The sequence below is a fragment of the Megascapheus bottae genome, chromosome 24 (assembly GCF_031878675.1).
Source record: "Megascapheus bottae isolate mThoBot1 chromosome 24, mThoBot2.hap1, whole genome shotgun sequence".
NCBI classification, from domain to species: domain Eukaryota; kingdom Metazoa; phylum Chordata; class Mammalia; order Rodentia; family Geomyidae; genus Megascapheus; species Megascapheus bottae.
The window spans coordinates 2,434,701-2,447,869 of NC_143532.1; the positions used below are offsets into that span (position 1 = coordinate 2,434,701).

Consider the following 13,169-nt stretch of genomic DNA (forward strand, 5'->3'; position numbering starts at 1 on the left):
GCTGATGTAAGAAGCTAAGAACTGACCTGAAGAACAGCAAGGGTTGAGGGCTCAAAGAACAGCCACCCCTCTCTTCCAGAGGCTCTGGATTTTACACTCTCCTCTCCTAACTCTACATGAGCCACTGACATTACTTCCTCTCCAGCTCCAAACCACAATTCTCACCAGTTTTTTTTTTTCCCCCAGTAGAGGGCAACTGGAACCAAACAGGTATTAAGATGGAGCAGAATAGAACGAGCAGCTTCTAGTTCACCAAATCTTTAGAAGTAGGGACGCAAAAAGAGCTTTCCAATAGTCAGAGCACAGCCAGTTCATTAAAGTTTGTGTACCCTTTTGATTCCACCTTTAGGTTGGTGAAGAATTATACTTTTGCTGATCCTTAAAACAAATACTATAAGCATAGCCCATTGTCTACTTTTATGTTGCAACATTAGTTTTGTTTTTCTGGAGACAGCATTTCACCCTACAGCCCAGGCTAGCCTTGAACTCTAGCCTCCAGAGTACTGGGATAACAGATGTGTACCACCATGCTTGGTCCAACCCTAGCTGTTAATCCAGCCTGCACTGACAGAAATGGGCACAGAAAGACCTTTTGGGAGAACACTTAACAGACAGGAAAACTGCAGTCCAAAGCACATGCAAGTCTTTGGAAATGAACATCTACACTGCTGAAGTGGCACTAAAGTGACAAATGACAGTAATCCAATGGCACAAGCCCAGAAATTCCACTGCAAACATATTTGTCTGTTTTGTGCTACAGTGATTCCTGCAAGTGTAGTACTAGTTAGCGATGCAACAACTTAACTATAAAATTTAAAGCAACTCTTTTTATACTTTCAGATGTTAACAATGAGAAGTATCCTTAGCAATCATGTTTAATGCACCACTTCAAAACTTGAATCCATTAATAGGAAGTACTTACACATCTGAAATTTGTAAAACAAACAAAAATACCTTTTTTCCATATATTTTTATTGTAATTAATAGAAGGGTTACATTATATTCGCCAGATAGAAGGTGCATTAATTCACATACATTGATACCCTTTCTCATGGAAGATAGATGGAAGGTTGAAGCCCACCTGAGCTGTGAAGTCTGTGAGGTTCTATTTCCAATTAACCAGCAAAATGCCAGAATAAAGATGTGGTAGAAGCTGGGTGCAGCAGCTCACACCTGTAATCCTAGCTACTCAGGAGGCTGAGATTTGAGGATTGTGGTTCAAAGCCAGCCCAGGCACTAAAGTTCTAGATATTCTTATCCCCAATTAATCACTAGAAAATGGGAAGTGGGGCTGTGGCTCAAGGGATAGGGTAGTAGCTTTGAGCTGAAGGGATCGGGGAAAATGTGAGGCCCAGAGTTCAAGCCCCATGACCCACAAAAAGGAAAGAAGGAAAGAAGGAAAGAAGGAAAGAAGGAAAGAAAGAAAGAAAGAAGGAAAGAGGGAGGGAAGGAATTTTCATGTGCATGTCAATACTAGGGCTTCATCTCAGGGCACTCTTCTTGATTTACTGCTCATGGCTGGCATTCCACCACATCTCTCTCCCCCACCCCCAATCCCATCATGGGGCTGGAACTCTGGGCCTTGGTGTTGTCCCGGAGTTCTTCAGCTCAAGGCTACCGCCCTACCCTTGAGCCATAATGCCACTTCTGGTTTTCTATTCGTTAACTGGAGATAAGAGTCTCCCAGACTTAAGTACCCAGACTGGCTTTCAACCAAGATCCTCAGATCTCAGCCTCCTGAGTAGGTAGGATTATAGGCGTGAGCCACCATGCCCAGCTACACATGAAAATTTCTTATATACCAAGGTCAACTATTTCCAAATACCTTCTCAGCATTTCAAGCAACTGTGTTTACTTCAGTTATTGCTATGTGACACTAAAACCAAAATACTTATATCATTCTTCTTTTCCTGTTGGTTGTGGGACTTGAACTCTGGGCCTGCGCGCTGTCCCTTAACTCTTCAACTCAAGTTTACCGTCCTACCCTTTAAGTCACAGCACCACTTCCTGTTTTCTGGTTGTTAACTGGAGACAAGAGTATCACAGACTTCAATGCCCAGTGTCCAGGGTTGGCTTTGAACCATGATCCTCAGATCTCAGCCTCCTGAGTAGCTAGGATTACAGACCTGAGCCACCACGCCTGGCTCCAAAATATACCTTTCAAGGGCTGGCAGCATGGCCTAGCCATAGAGTTCTTGCCTAGCATGCATGAAGCCTGGTTCAATTCCTCAGTACCACATACATAGAAAAAGCCAGAAGTGGCTCAAGTGGTAGAGCACTAGCCTTGAGAAAGCTCAAGGACAGTGCCCAGATCCGGAGTTCAAGCCCCAGGACTAGCAAAGGAAAAAAAAGGAAGGCTATGGCCCAGAATCCACACAGGAGTAAGACTTTAAGCACCACATGTATGGACACTACTTGTATGTAACTCAAAGGAAAGACTATTAATTACCTCAAACCATTTAATTAATCCTCTGATTTATGTGAAAACATTCACAAATTAGAAAGGCATTACACAGCAACTATCAAACTTCATTATTTGTGTTTGTTAAAATGAGTCAGGACCAGGTGGCTCATGCCTATAATCCTAACTACTCAAGAGGCTCCAAGTAGAGCACCAGCTGTGACCCAAATAGGCAAGTAGAGGCCCTGAGTTCAAGCAAACACCAGAACTACACATAACCATACACACATTCAAACGTTAAAGATACCTGCATTACATACATTTTCAAGAGATTTTTGGCATTTCTCCCCTCCAAAACTGTTAACTTGTGGTTGTTATTTCCAACAGTAAACCTGGTCAACGTAATGCACATTTGTTATCCCAGTTCTGGGAAAGCTGAAGCAGAAGATCATAAATTCCAAACCAATGTGAGCTACACATATAGCAAGACCCTGTTTTACAATACAAACACAAAATCAAACAAAAATCATAGGACTGGATGTGGTGGCTAATCCTAACTACTCAGGAGGCTGAGATCTGAGGACTGAGGTTCAAAGCCAGCCCAGGCACTAAAGACTTTGAGATTCTTATCTCCACTTAACCACTAGAAAACAAAAAAGGGGCTGAGATTCAGGGGTAGGGCTAGGGTGGTAGCCTGGAGCTGGAACGCTCAGGGACAGCACCCAGGCCCAGAGGACAAGTCCCATGACCCGTGAAAAAACAAAACAAATCTGATAAATAAATGAATGTCCATTAAGGCTGCAAGACCCTTAGGACAGCAGGTAACTGAATTAAACAATTTCATTAAAGTGCTCAGAATTAGCCAGTAATTCATTTCCCTAACTAATCAGCAAAGCTAGAAGCGGAGACATGGTTCAAATGGTAGAGTGCCAGACCCATGAGCCAGCAAGAATTTGAGGCCCTGAGTTCAAGACCCATACTAACATAAACACGCAAACATATACATGCATGCACGCACACAATGCTCAGAACTCAAGCAAGATGCAGTAATTAAATCCTGTCATACCTGATTCTATTATTTCCATTACTATCCTTTTGAAAATAACTGTGAGAGCTGGATACAGTGGCTCACGTCTGTAATCTTAGCTACTCAGGAGGCTGAGATCTGCGGATCAGGCTTCAAAGCCAGCCCAGGCATAAAAGGACCTAAGACTCTTATCTCCAATTAACCTCCAGAAAACAGGAAGTGGGGCTTGGCTCAAGGGTAGGACGTGGGTAGCCTTGGGATGAAGAGATCAGGGACAGCGCCCAGGCTGAATTCAAGCCCCATAAACACACACACACACACACACACACACACACACACACACACACACACACACACACACACACACACACACACACACACACACACACACACACACACACACACACACACACCCCCCCCCCCCCCAAAAAAAGGGCCAGGTGCTCGTGGTTCAAGAAGGTGAGATCTGAGGATCTCAGTTCAAAGCCAGCCTGGTCACAAAAAGTCTGTGAAACTTTTATTTCCAATGAACCACCAGAAAGTCAGAAGTAGTGCTCACCTAGCATGCATGAAGCCCTGAGTTTGATTCCTCAGTACCACAAACACAGAAAAAGAAAAAAAAAAATCAAGTTACTTAACTTGTATTCAAGTTGAACAAAACACAAATACCAAATCTTTTAAGAGAATCTGTGAATAATATATTTGCTGAAATTATTCACCAGCTACTGTACACACACCTTTTTGGTGCAAAGAACTATATACACTAAATATAAATGTAAACCTACAAGTGGTAAAAAAAAAAAAGTCAAAGCAGGAAAGATCTGATACAAATTAGGTATCACAATTTTAGCAAAACTGCTGTTTTCTGAAAGGTCTGTTTTAAAAAAGGATTTTCTATTTTTAAATCCTACAACATGCATTCATTATTTACTTCAAGTCATTAAAATAATTATTTAGAAGCAGGAGGCCCTGAGATTAAATCTCAGTACACACAAAAAAAGAACAGTAATGGTCATTATGTTGAGTAGAGTGTAGTGGCATGTCTTTCTGAAGCTGACGCGTGAGGATCTCATGTCAGAAGCCAGTTCCAGCCTCAACAAAACAAAACAAAATCATTATTTCACTGCAGTTTTTCCAAATAGCCTGTTCGTTTCCTTCTCCATAAGAAAAACAAAAACAAAAAAAAAAATACTCAAGCAGAGTCTGCAGGTACACGAGTACAAAACCATTTCTAGGGATGAGAGGGGAAGGCACAGGGGTCTCGATCCAGCCGGACGGGACCCTGGCCGGCGGCCTGCGGCTCCAGGAGCGGGGAGGCAGGAGGGCTCAGGCGGGCTCTGCCCGGCCCCCGGCCCCCGCCCTCCACCCCCCGCCCCCCGGCCCGGCCCCATGGCCCCCGACCCCGGCCCGGCGGGATCCCCGCCCCGTGTCACTCCCCGGCAAGTTCAAGCGCGGTCCCCGCGACCTGTTCCACTCCTCAGGGGAGCGGCGGCCTGCGGCTGCTCCCGCCAGCCCGGGGTCCGAGGAGCGAAGCCGCCCGCGCCGGGGCCGGCCTGGGGGCCCCCTCGGGTGTGGGCTGCGGCCGCCGCACGCCCCGGCCGGCCCGCCCGTCCTCCCGCCCGCGGCAGCGCCCGCCCGCCCGCCCGCCGCGCAGAGGCCGCCCGGCCACCGGGTCTGCGCGTCGCCGCCGCGGGCTCGGCCGCGGGCTCGGGACGGCTGCTTCCCGCCGGCCTGGGCCGGTGAACCCAGCCTCCGAGGCCCGGCCTCGGGGTCCCGGCGCCCCGCCGCGGCCTCGGGGGAGCGGCGGGCGCGCGGCGGCGAGGGGCGCGGCGCAGGCCTAGGCCGGCAGCGTGTCCGCGCCTCCCCCACCGCGCCGCCCGCCGCGCACGCCGCGCCCGCCGCCCGCCGCCCGCCGCCCGCCGCCCGCCGCCCGGGGCGCGGGCCTGCCGTCCAGACCGCGGCCGGGACTACCTGCGGGTTGTGGAGGGCCATGGCGGCCCGATTCAAGGAGGCTCGGCACTGCTCCGGCTCCTCACGCCGCGTCCCCCGCCGCCGCCATCTTCTCGCCGCACTCACACTCTCGCAGCGGCCGCCGCGCCTGCGCACTGACGCTCCGCGGGCGGGAGGCGGTCTTCTGCGCCTGCGCGCGACAGGTGGGCGTGCGCCCGGCCTGGACCCGGCCTCCCGCCCGCGCCGCGCCGCGCGGCTCCGGGACGCCGGCGCCACGCACGTGCGGGCGAGCGGGCGTGGGGCCGGCGGGCGGTGGCGGGAGCCCGGGGCCGGGCGGGAGGCGCGGGGCCCGCGGGCGGCGGCGGGGAGAGCGTGCCGGGGAGCCGCCGCCCCGGGCTCCCCGCCCGCGGCCCCCCCGGACCCACGCAGACCTCCGGGCCTGCGGGCATCTCATGGGCTTGCGTCCAGTCCTGGATCTCCACGCCGTGCGTGTGGCCTGGGAACTGGTTCTGCGCCATGGCTTTTTAAAGCCAGGCATTGCAGAACCTCCTCATCCCCCCCCCCCAAAAAATAAGAAAATAAACCGATGCAGGCGCGGAGCTCCAGGTCGGGTGCTCGTGAGCCAGGCCCGCGGCCAGCGTGGGCTCAGTGCCCCGCCACGGCCCAGGACTGCGCCTTCTCCACCCTGTCCTAGCCGTGGGATTTCAAACCATTTGCTCCTCCTTCCCGAGCCTGGAGTGAAGGATAGAATGTCTTCAGAGGAAACAAAACCTTTTGGAGACACCTAGGCTGGCCTGAACCTGCGCCCTCCTCTCAGCCCCCTGAAGAGGGCTGGGGTCGCTGGGGTGACAGGCCTGAGCCACCACACCCAGGCAAACCCGGGAAGGAGAGTGAAACTTCCTAGTGCTGGGTCAGCAACCTACCCCGAGCTACTTCTCTAGCCCCCTCCAGAAATTTCTGATGTAGACAGGCAGATGAAGGCCAAGAGATCTCTCAGTCAAAGAAAGGGAGATTCAGACCCAGGATGGTTGGTTTCACTTGTCCTGGCCTTGCCAGGTCCTTACAAAACCGGAGGCAAACCAGCATATCTACAGCCACTTCCTATAAACCCCAGGTCTGCTGGCTCCAAAAGTGGGCAGATGGAAGAAGAGAATTACTCTTAAGATGAAGGAATTTAACAAGAAAAATCTTCAAACCAGTGTAAATTGGGCTCAGGTAGCTCATACCAATAAGCTTAGCTACTTGGGAAGCTGAGATCCGAGGATTGTGGTTTGAAGCCAGTTCAGGGAAGGAAAGTCCATGAGACTCGTAATTCCAATTAGCTAGCAAAAAGCCAGAAGTGGAGCTGTAGCTCAAATGGTAGAGTGCCAGTCTTGAGCAAAAAAGCCAGGCCCTGAGTTCAAGCGCCAGAACCACAAACACACAGCAGAAGGAAGGGAGGGAGGGAAGCAGGCAGGCAGCAGCAGGGAGGGAGAGACACCAGGGAGCTTGTGTCTTTCCACCATGTCAGAATTACAGGTTCTTTAATTCCAGTCTAATTACTGCTATGAACTCTCAGATCATACCATGAATGTCCAGAATGGCTAGGAAAAGTTTAACGCTGCTGTATGGTTGAGAGGCCTTACTGGAGAGAGCAGAGGGCTGAGATGCTGGCACTGGACCTGGAGTCAGTGATAAGATATTAACATAAAGCGCCTAGTCACCGTGCTGCTGTGCTCTGTGGCCCAGAGCAGTGTCAAAGTGCACAGCTGTCTCCAGTGTAGAGCTGGCTTCGGGCTTCCTGGGAGGAGGAGAAAGGCCAGGGTGGGTCAGGTCACACCAAAGCTCAGAGCTGAGCTGAAGCCCCAGGGAAAGAGCAGAAGACTCACCCGTTGATCCTTGCTGCAGCACCAGTAGGTCTGGTGCCACTGTCCCCAGTGTAAGGTGTCCCCTCCTTCTATATGACCCAGGGGAGGGCCTGCATTGCGCTGGTGTGTTCTGTGAATTCATGGGCCTGCTTTTTTTCTGATGTTGGTCATATAATGCATGTACATATGTTCTTCATTTAATTGATAAGTTAATTGATAAGTGATCATTTTCATTTAATTCTTTTTTCTTTTTTTTTTTGGCCAGTTAATTGGAGATGGGAGTCTCACAGACTTTTCTGCCCAGACTGGTCTCCAATTGTGATCCTCCAGGTCTCAGCCTCCTGAGTAACTAGCACTGCGGGTGTGAGCCTGCCAAGCTCATGGTTTGGGTGGTTAGGTGGCCGTTCACTTGTATCACAAGATGTAGTCATTCCACCAGGTGTTTTCACATAGAATGGAACACACTGTTGGAGTGTGTGTGCGTCTATGTGTGCCAGGACTGTAGCTTGAAATCAGGGCCTAGGTGCTGTTGCTTAGCTTTTATTCTCAAGGCCAGCACACTATCACTTGAGCCATAGCCCCACTTTTGGCTTTTTTGGTGGTAATTGAAGATATGTCTCGTGAACTTGCTTGGCTGGCTGGTTTTGAACAGTTATCCTCAGATATCAGCCTCCTGAGTAGCTAAGATTGCAGGTGTGAGCTGCTGGCTGACAGCCCAGCTGCTATTTGATCACATGGCGTCACACAGGGCCTAGCATAGCTTGCAGGCTACTCCATGAAGTTCAACATGGAGTGGCCCAGCCTGGTCTCCTCGTGGCATCTGTCAGGCTCCTCTCTGGATGTTCCAGGGCACAGATGATACTCAAGAGTGGCAGGCTGTCAGAGATAACTGTGGCTACAGAAGAACCAAGGAGTTGCCAGATGGAGAGGCAAAGAGACTTGTTGAAATACTCAAAGGCAAAGACACCTCTGGCCTGGAACCAAAGCCCTCCCCACTTCCTGCTGCCCGAGACTACAGTCCCCTGGGTTTGGATTCCATCACCTGAAACCCCAGGAGGGGACTAATGCAGAGTGGCAGTGGCAGTTTCTCTACCATATCTTTCCTAAAAGGTTAGAAACATGACCTTGTCCACATAAAGCAATGTCTGCTTTCAAAGAAATAAGACAATAGTTGGAAGTTGGGCACCAGTGACTCATGCCTATAATCCTAGCTACGCAGGATGCTGAGATCTGAGGATCATGGTTCAAAGCCAAACTGGGAATGAAAGTCTGAAAGTCCGTGAGACTCTTATCTCCAATTAACCACCAGAAAACCAGAAATGATGCTGTGGCTCAAGGGGTAGGGCTATAGCCTTGAGCTGAAGAGCTCAGGGACAGCTCCCAGGCCCAGAATTCAAGTCGAGAGAGAGAGAGAGAGAGAGAGAGAGAGAGAGAGAGAGAGAGAGAGAGAGAGAGAGAGAGAGAGAGAGAGAGGAAGGAAGGAAGGAAGGAAGGAAGGAAGGAAGGAAGGAAAAGAAAAGAAAAGAAAGATAGATCTGTTCTAAATAACCTAGGAATAGGGATTCAAGTTGCCATGAATGGTGTGTTTTCCTATGGAAAAAGATTCCTGAGGTTTTACAGAGAAGAGAAAGTCAGTCTACATGTTTACAAATACACAGGCAGTCACCATTTTCCTTTTGGGTCAGTCATGGGGCTTGAACTCCATAAGAGTTAGAAGCTTAAAGTCAGGGCCTGAGCACTGTCCTTGGGCACACACACACACACACAGAGCTGGGTGCTGGTGGCTCATGCCTATAATCCTAGTTACTCAGAAGGTTGAGCTAAGATGAGCAGTTTGAAGCTAGCTTGGGCAGAAAAGTACACAGGACTCCATTTCCAAAGTAAACAGCAAAATCCAGGCTGGAGGCATGGTCAAGAGCACCAGCCAATTGAGCTAAGACATGGTAAGCCTATGTTAGAGATTCCTGGAACTCACTGGAAGGAAGCTTGACGTGGACAAACAAGACTGCTGGAAACTGTAAAGCCATAAGCCAAATGTCCAGCAGAAGAGCGAAGGGTGTGGGTCAAGTGGGAGAGTGCCTGCCTGGAAGTGTGTGGACTTGGATTTAAACCCTAGTACCACCCACCCGAGGGGGTGGAGGAGGAAGAGGAGAGAGAAGAGGAAGAGGAGTGAGAAGCAGGCTGGAGGCTGAAAACAACAGGAAAGAAAGGGAAGGTAAAGTCAAGTAATGAGGTAGGTTAAGTGAGGTCCCGCTCGACTGGCTCGTATTCTACCTCCTGAGCCAACGTTTGGGTTTTTAATGATTATTTTGGAGTTGGGAGTCTCACAGACTTCTCCACCCAGGCAGATCTCCAGTTGTGATCTTCCAGACGTCGGCCTTCTGTGTAGCTAGTTTACAGGTGTGAGCTTTCAGGGTCCAGATTTGGCATCTTTCTGAACTGTTGGGTTGGGAGTGGGGGGGACATATCCCAGACGAGGTGAGGCACCCTACCCCACAGCTCTAATCTTGCACTGCCTTCAGGGTGGTAGGAGAAAGAGACCCATGGGAGCTACCTCCAGCCAAGAGAATGGCAGCATTTCTGTGGGCATGACAAGTGGACCTTTCATTCTGTCCCCATCTGCAAGGACGGCAGGCATGTTTCTCTGCAGGCTGGTGACTCCAGTCTTCTGCCTTCTGTGTAGCTCTTCTAAGCTGGGTCTAGCACAGTCCCTCCAGCAGTGACTTCTCTGGTCTGAGCTTCTGCTGCTTCTATATCTAGGGGTGTTCTGAGATATAGAGGGAGTGGAACACATAAAGACCTCGAGATGTGTAAGATGTCCAGTATGTGATCAGATTTTCATCACAGGGAAGGCTGTGACTGACAAACGTCTTGGAATTAACATGCCATAGATTTTTGTTTGTTTGTTTTTGCCAGTCCTGGGCTTGAGCTCAGGGCCTGAGCGCTGTCCTTGGACTTTCTCAAGGCTAGAGCTCTACCACTGGAGCCTCAGCACCACTTCTGGCTTTTTTCTATGTATGTGATAATGAGGAATGGAACCTGGGCCTTCATGCATGCCAGGCAAGCACTTTAACCACTAGGCCATACTCCTGGCCTCATGACATAGATTTTTTTCTTGTCAATTTGAGATGTTTTAACGGAAGCTTAAAAAATAGTACAAGTATAATTATCAGTGGATACGTAACTACTACACTGCACTTGATGAAGTAAAAATGATTTGCATATCCAATAATGTTGCTGTTAGTAGCAGTGCTGATTAATTGGTTATACGGCAATTTTGAAATCATCATCCTGGACAGACTCTCCAATCTTGGGCGGAGTGGGACCCCCGGGGTGGGACCCCCCCTCACTTAAAACCAGTTACCCCCCCACCCACACATACACCCTTTAATGTCATGATCCTGACCAACTGGATGAAGGTGAGGCAGGACACTGAGTGCCACTTAAAAGGTCCAGTTTGGAGGCCGGGGGTTTGGCCTAGTGGTAGAGTGCTTGCCTAGGATTCACGAAGATCCGGGTTCAAGTCCTCGGTACCATATACATAGAAAAAAAGCTGGAAGTGGTGCTGTGGCTCAAGTGGTGGAGCTCTGGCCTTGAAAAAGTCCAAGGACAGTGCTCAGGCCCTGAACTCAAGCCCAGGACTGGGAAAAAAAAAAGTTGGCTTCTGTCCAAATGTAAAAGCAACACGTGTGATGTGGTAGACGTGAAAACAGAGGTGACATAATGGCTTATACCTGTAATCCCTAGCTACTCAGGAGACTGAGATCTGAGGGTCATGGTTAGAAGCCAGTCTGAGCAGGAAAATCTGTGACACCAATTAGCCAGCAAAAAGCCAGAAGTGGAGCTGTGGCTCCAGGGGTAGAATGCCAATCTTGGTGAAAAAACTAAGGGATGTGCCCAGGCCCCAGGATCAGCACACAGAAAGGTGCAGGGCCCTGAGTGTAACCTCTGCAGGATGGGCTGGCTGGCTAGAAACCCAGAGAAGAGCTGATATTTCAATCTAAACGCAAGGGCTGTCTGCTGGCAGAACTCCAAGGCCTTCCACTGATTGGATCTGGCTCACCCACCATCTTACCACAGCCATCTATTTGTCTCCAAGTCTATCGGCTTAAATGGTAATCACATCCAAAAACCACTTTCTCAGAACCACTTGGACCCATGTCTGTGTATGTGTGCTGTGACCATAAAATTAACCATTACACAGACACATTAACCAGATTAGGACTCAAAACCTGCAAAAACCATAAATAAAGCCAGACCTTAAACAGGCTGTGTCAAGCTACTGCCTTCCTGAACAGTCCACTGAGTCTTCTGTAGCATTTTTGTGGCCTCAGGTGGGTGACCTGACGGTCACTGAGGTTTGCCTATGAGGGATGAAAGACACACAAGGCTACTGGCATGGGAGTTATGACTCAGGTGGTAGAGGGCCAGCTGGAGGGAAAGTGTGAAAGTGTCGGTAGTAATAAAGGGTCCCCCCCTTAAAACAGGATGCAGCACGGTTAGGCCTTGATCCATGCCAGTGAGAGAGATTCTGGATGGGAACCCAGGTCTCTTGAATTTCAGCCTGGGACACAAAGGGGCTCAAGCACTGGTGGGCTTAGAAACCTCCCTAGATATAGAGGAGCTGTGTATTTTTAGTGTCTCTGAGTGGGTCCAGGCCCCTGGTGTGGATGAATCACTATCTCAGCAAACTAGGGAAAAGACAAAAACCTGATCCTGTGAAACTGAGCCAGGGGATGCTGGAGGCTAGCTCTGGGCAGGACCCCAGGGCTTCCTGCTGCATCAACAGGAAGGCCTCTTGGAGGATACAGCAGGTGTGAGGCCCCAGCCTGGAAGCTGTGGCTACTGCAGACCAGGCAGTGCTTCCTAGGGAGAAGCCCCTGGCTCAGGTTTTAACCAGAGCACCAGATACAGTTGATTGTTGCCTGTGGGGACAACAGCGTTACAGGGAGGCCCTGAAGAAACCCAGCTAGGGGTCCACCCCAGAAGTGGCTGGTTGGGTCAGCCTGAGGTGGGTTAATAACCAGTCTTGCTCCAGCTTGCACCTACTGCCCCAGGGCGCCCTCTGGAGGAAACCTTCAGCTCTGCACTCAGAGGCTTGAAATGCACTGTGTCCTCAACCTTTTAGCCCCAAATTCAAAATCCAAACAGTAGCCAGGCATTGGTGGCTCACGCCTGTAATCCTAACTACTTAGGAGGCTGAGATCTGAGGATTGTGGTTCAAAACAAGCCTAGGTAGGAAAGGGCATTAGCCTCTTATCTCCAATTAACCACCAAAAAAACAGAAGTGTTCAAAGTGGTAGAGTACCAGCACTGAGCAAAATAGTTCAGGACAGTGTCCAGGCCCTGAGTTCAAGCTCCATGACTGACAAAAAAAAAAAAAAAATCCAAGCCAGGTACGGTGGGTCACACCTGTAATCCTAGCTACTCAGAAAGCTGAGATCTGAGGATTGTGGTTCAGAGCCAGCCCAGGCACTAAAGTCTGTGAGACTCTTACCTTCAATTAACCCCTAGAAAAGCAGAGTGGCCCTGTGGCTCAAGGGGTAGGGTGGTAGCTTTGAGCTAAAGAACTCAGGGACAGTGCCCAGTCCCAGAGTTCAAGCCCTATGACTTCCCCCACACACAACCAGAGAGGTTGGAAATCCTGGGTAGCAACCTGTAGTTCTTAGGAGAGAATGGAATTGGAGGAACGAGGTGAAATTTTGCTCTAGTGTTGTACTTGTAGTCTTGTACTTGTAGATACTAGGGCTTGAATTGAGGGCCCCTGCTCTTGTTTGGCCTGTTTGCTCACCACTGGTACGCTTACCATCCGAGCTATACTTCCATTCTGGCATTTTTCTGGTTATTTGGAGATGGAATCTCACAGGACTTTCCTTTGAATCTCAGTCTTCCTGGTCTCCGCCTCCCGGGTAGCTGGGATTAGACACATGACTCATTTGGCTCC

The 13,169-nt window shown here is 49.9% G+C and overlaps 1 protein-coding gene across 1 annotated transcript in view; it reads right to left on the reverse strand.

Annotated features, from left to right (window-relative positions):
* The window catches only part of Usp10 (ubiquitin specific peptidase 10), a 40,244-nt gene extending 34,723 nt beyond the window's left edge, over positions 1-5,521 (reverse strand). The window contains exon 1 of the mRNA XM_090357197.1: positions 5,400-5,521. Within this exon, the coding sequence (XP_090213323.1) occupies positions 5,400-5,420 (21 nt within the window). The 5' untranslated portion in view covers positions 5,421-5,521. The remainder of the gene's footprint in view (positions 1-5,399) is intronic.
* Positions 5,522-13,169: the final 7,648 nt, after the last annotated feature.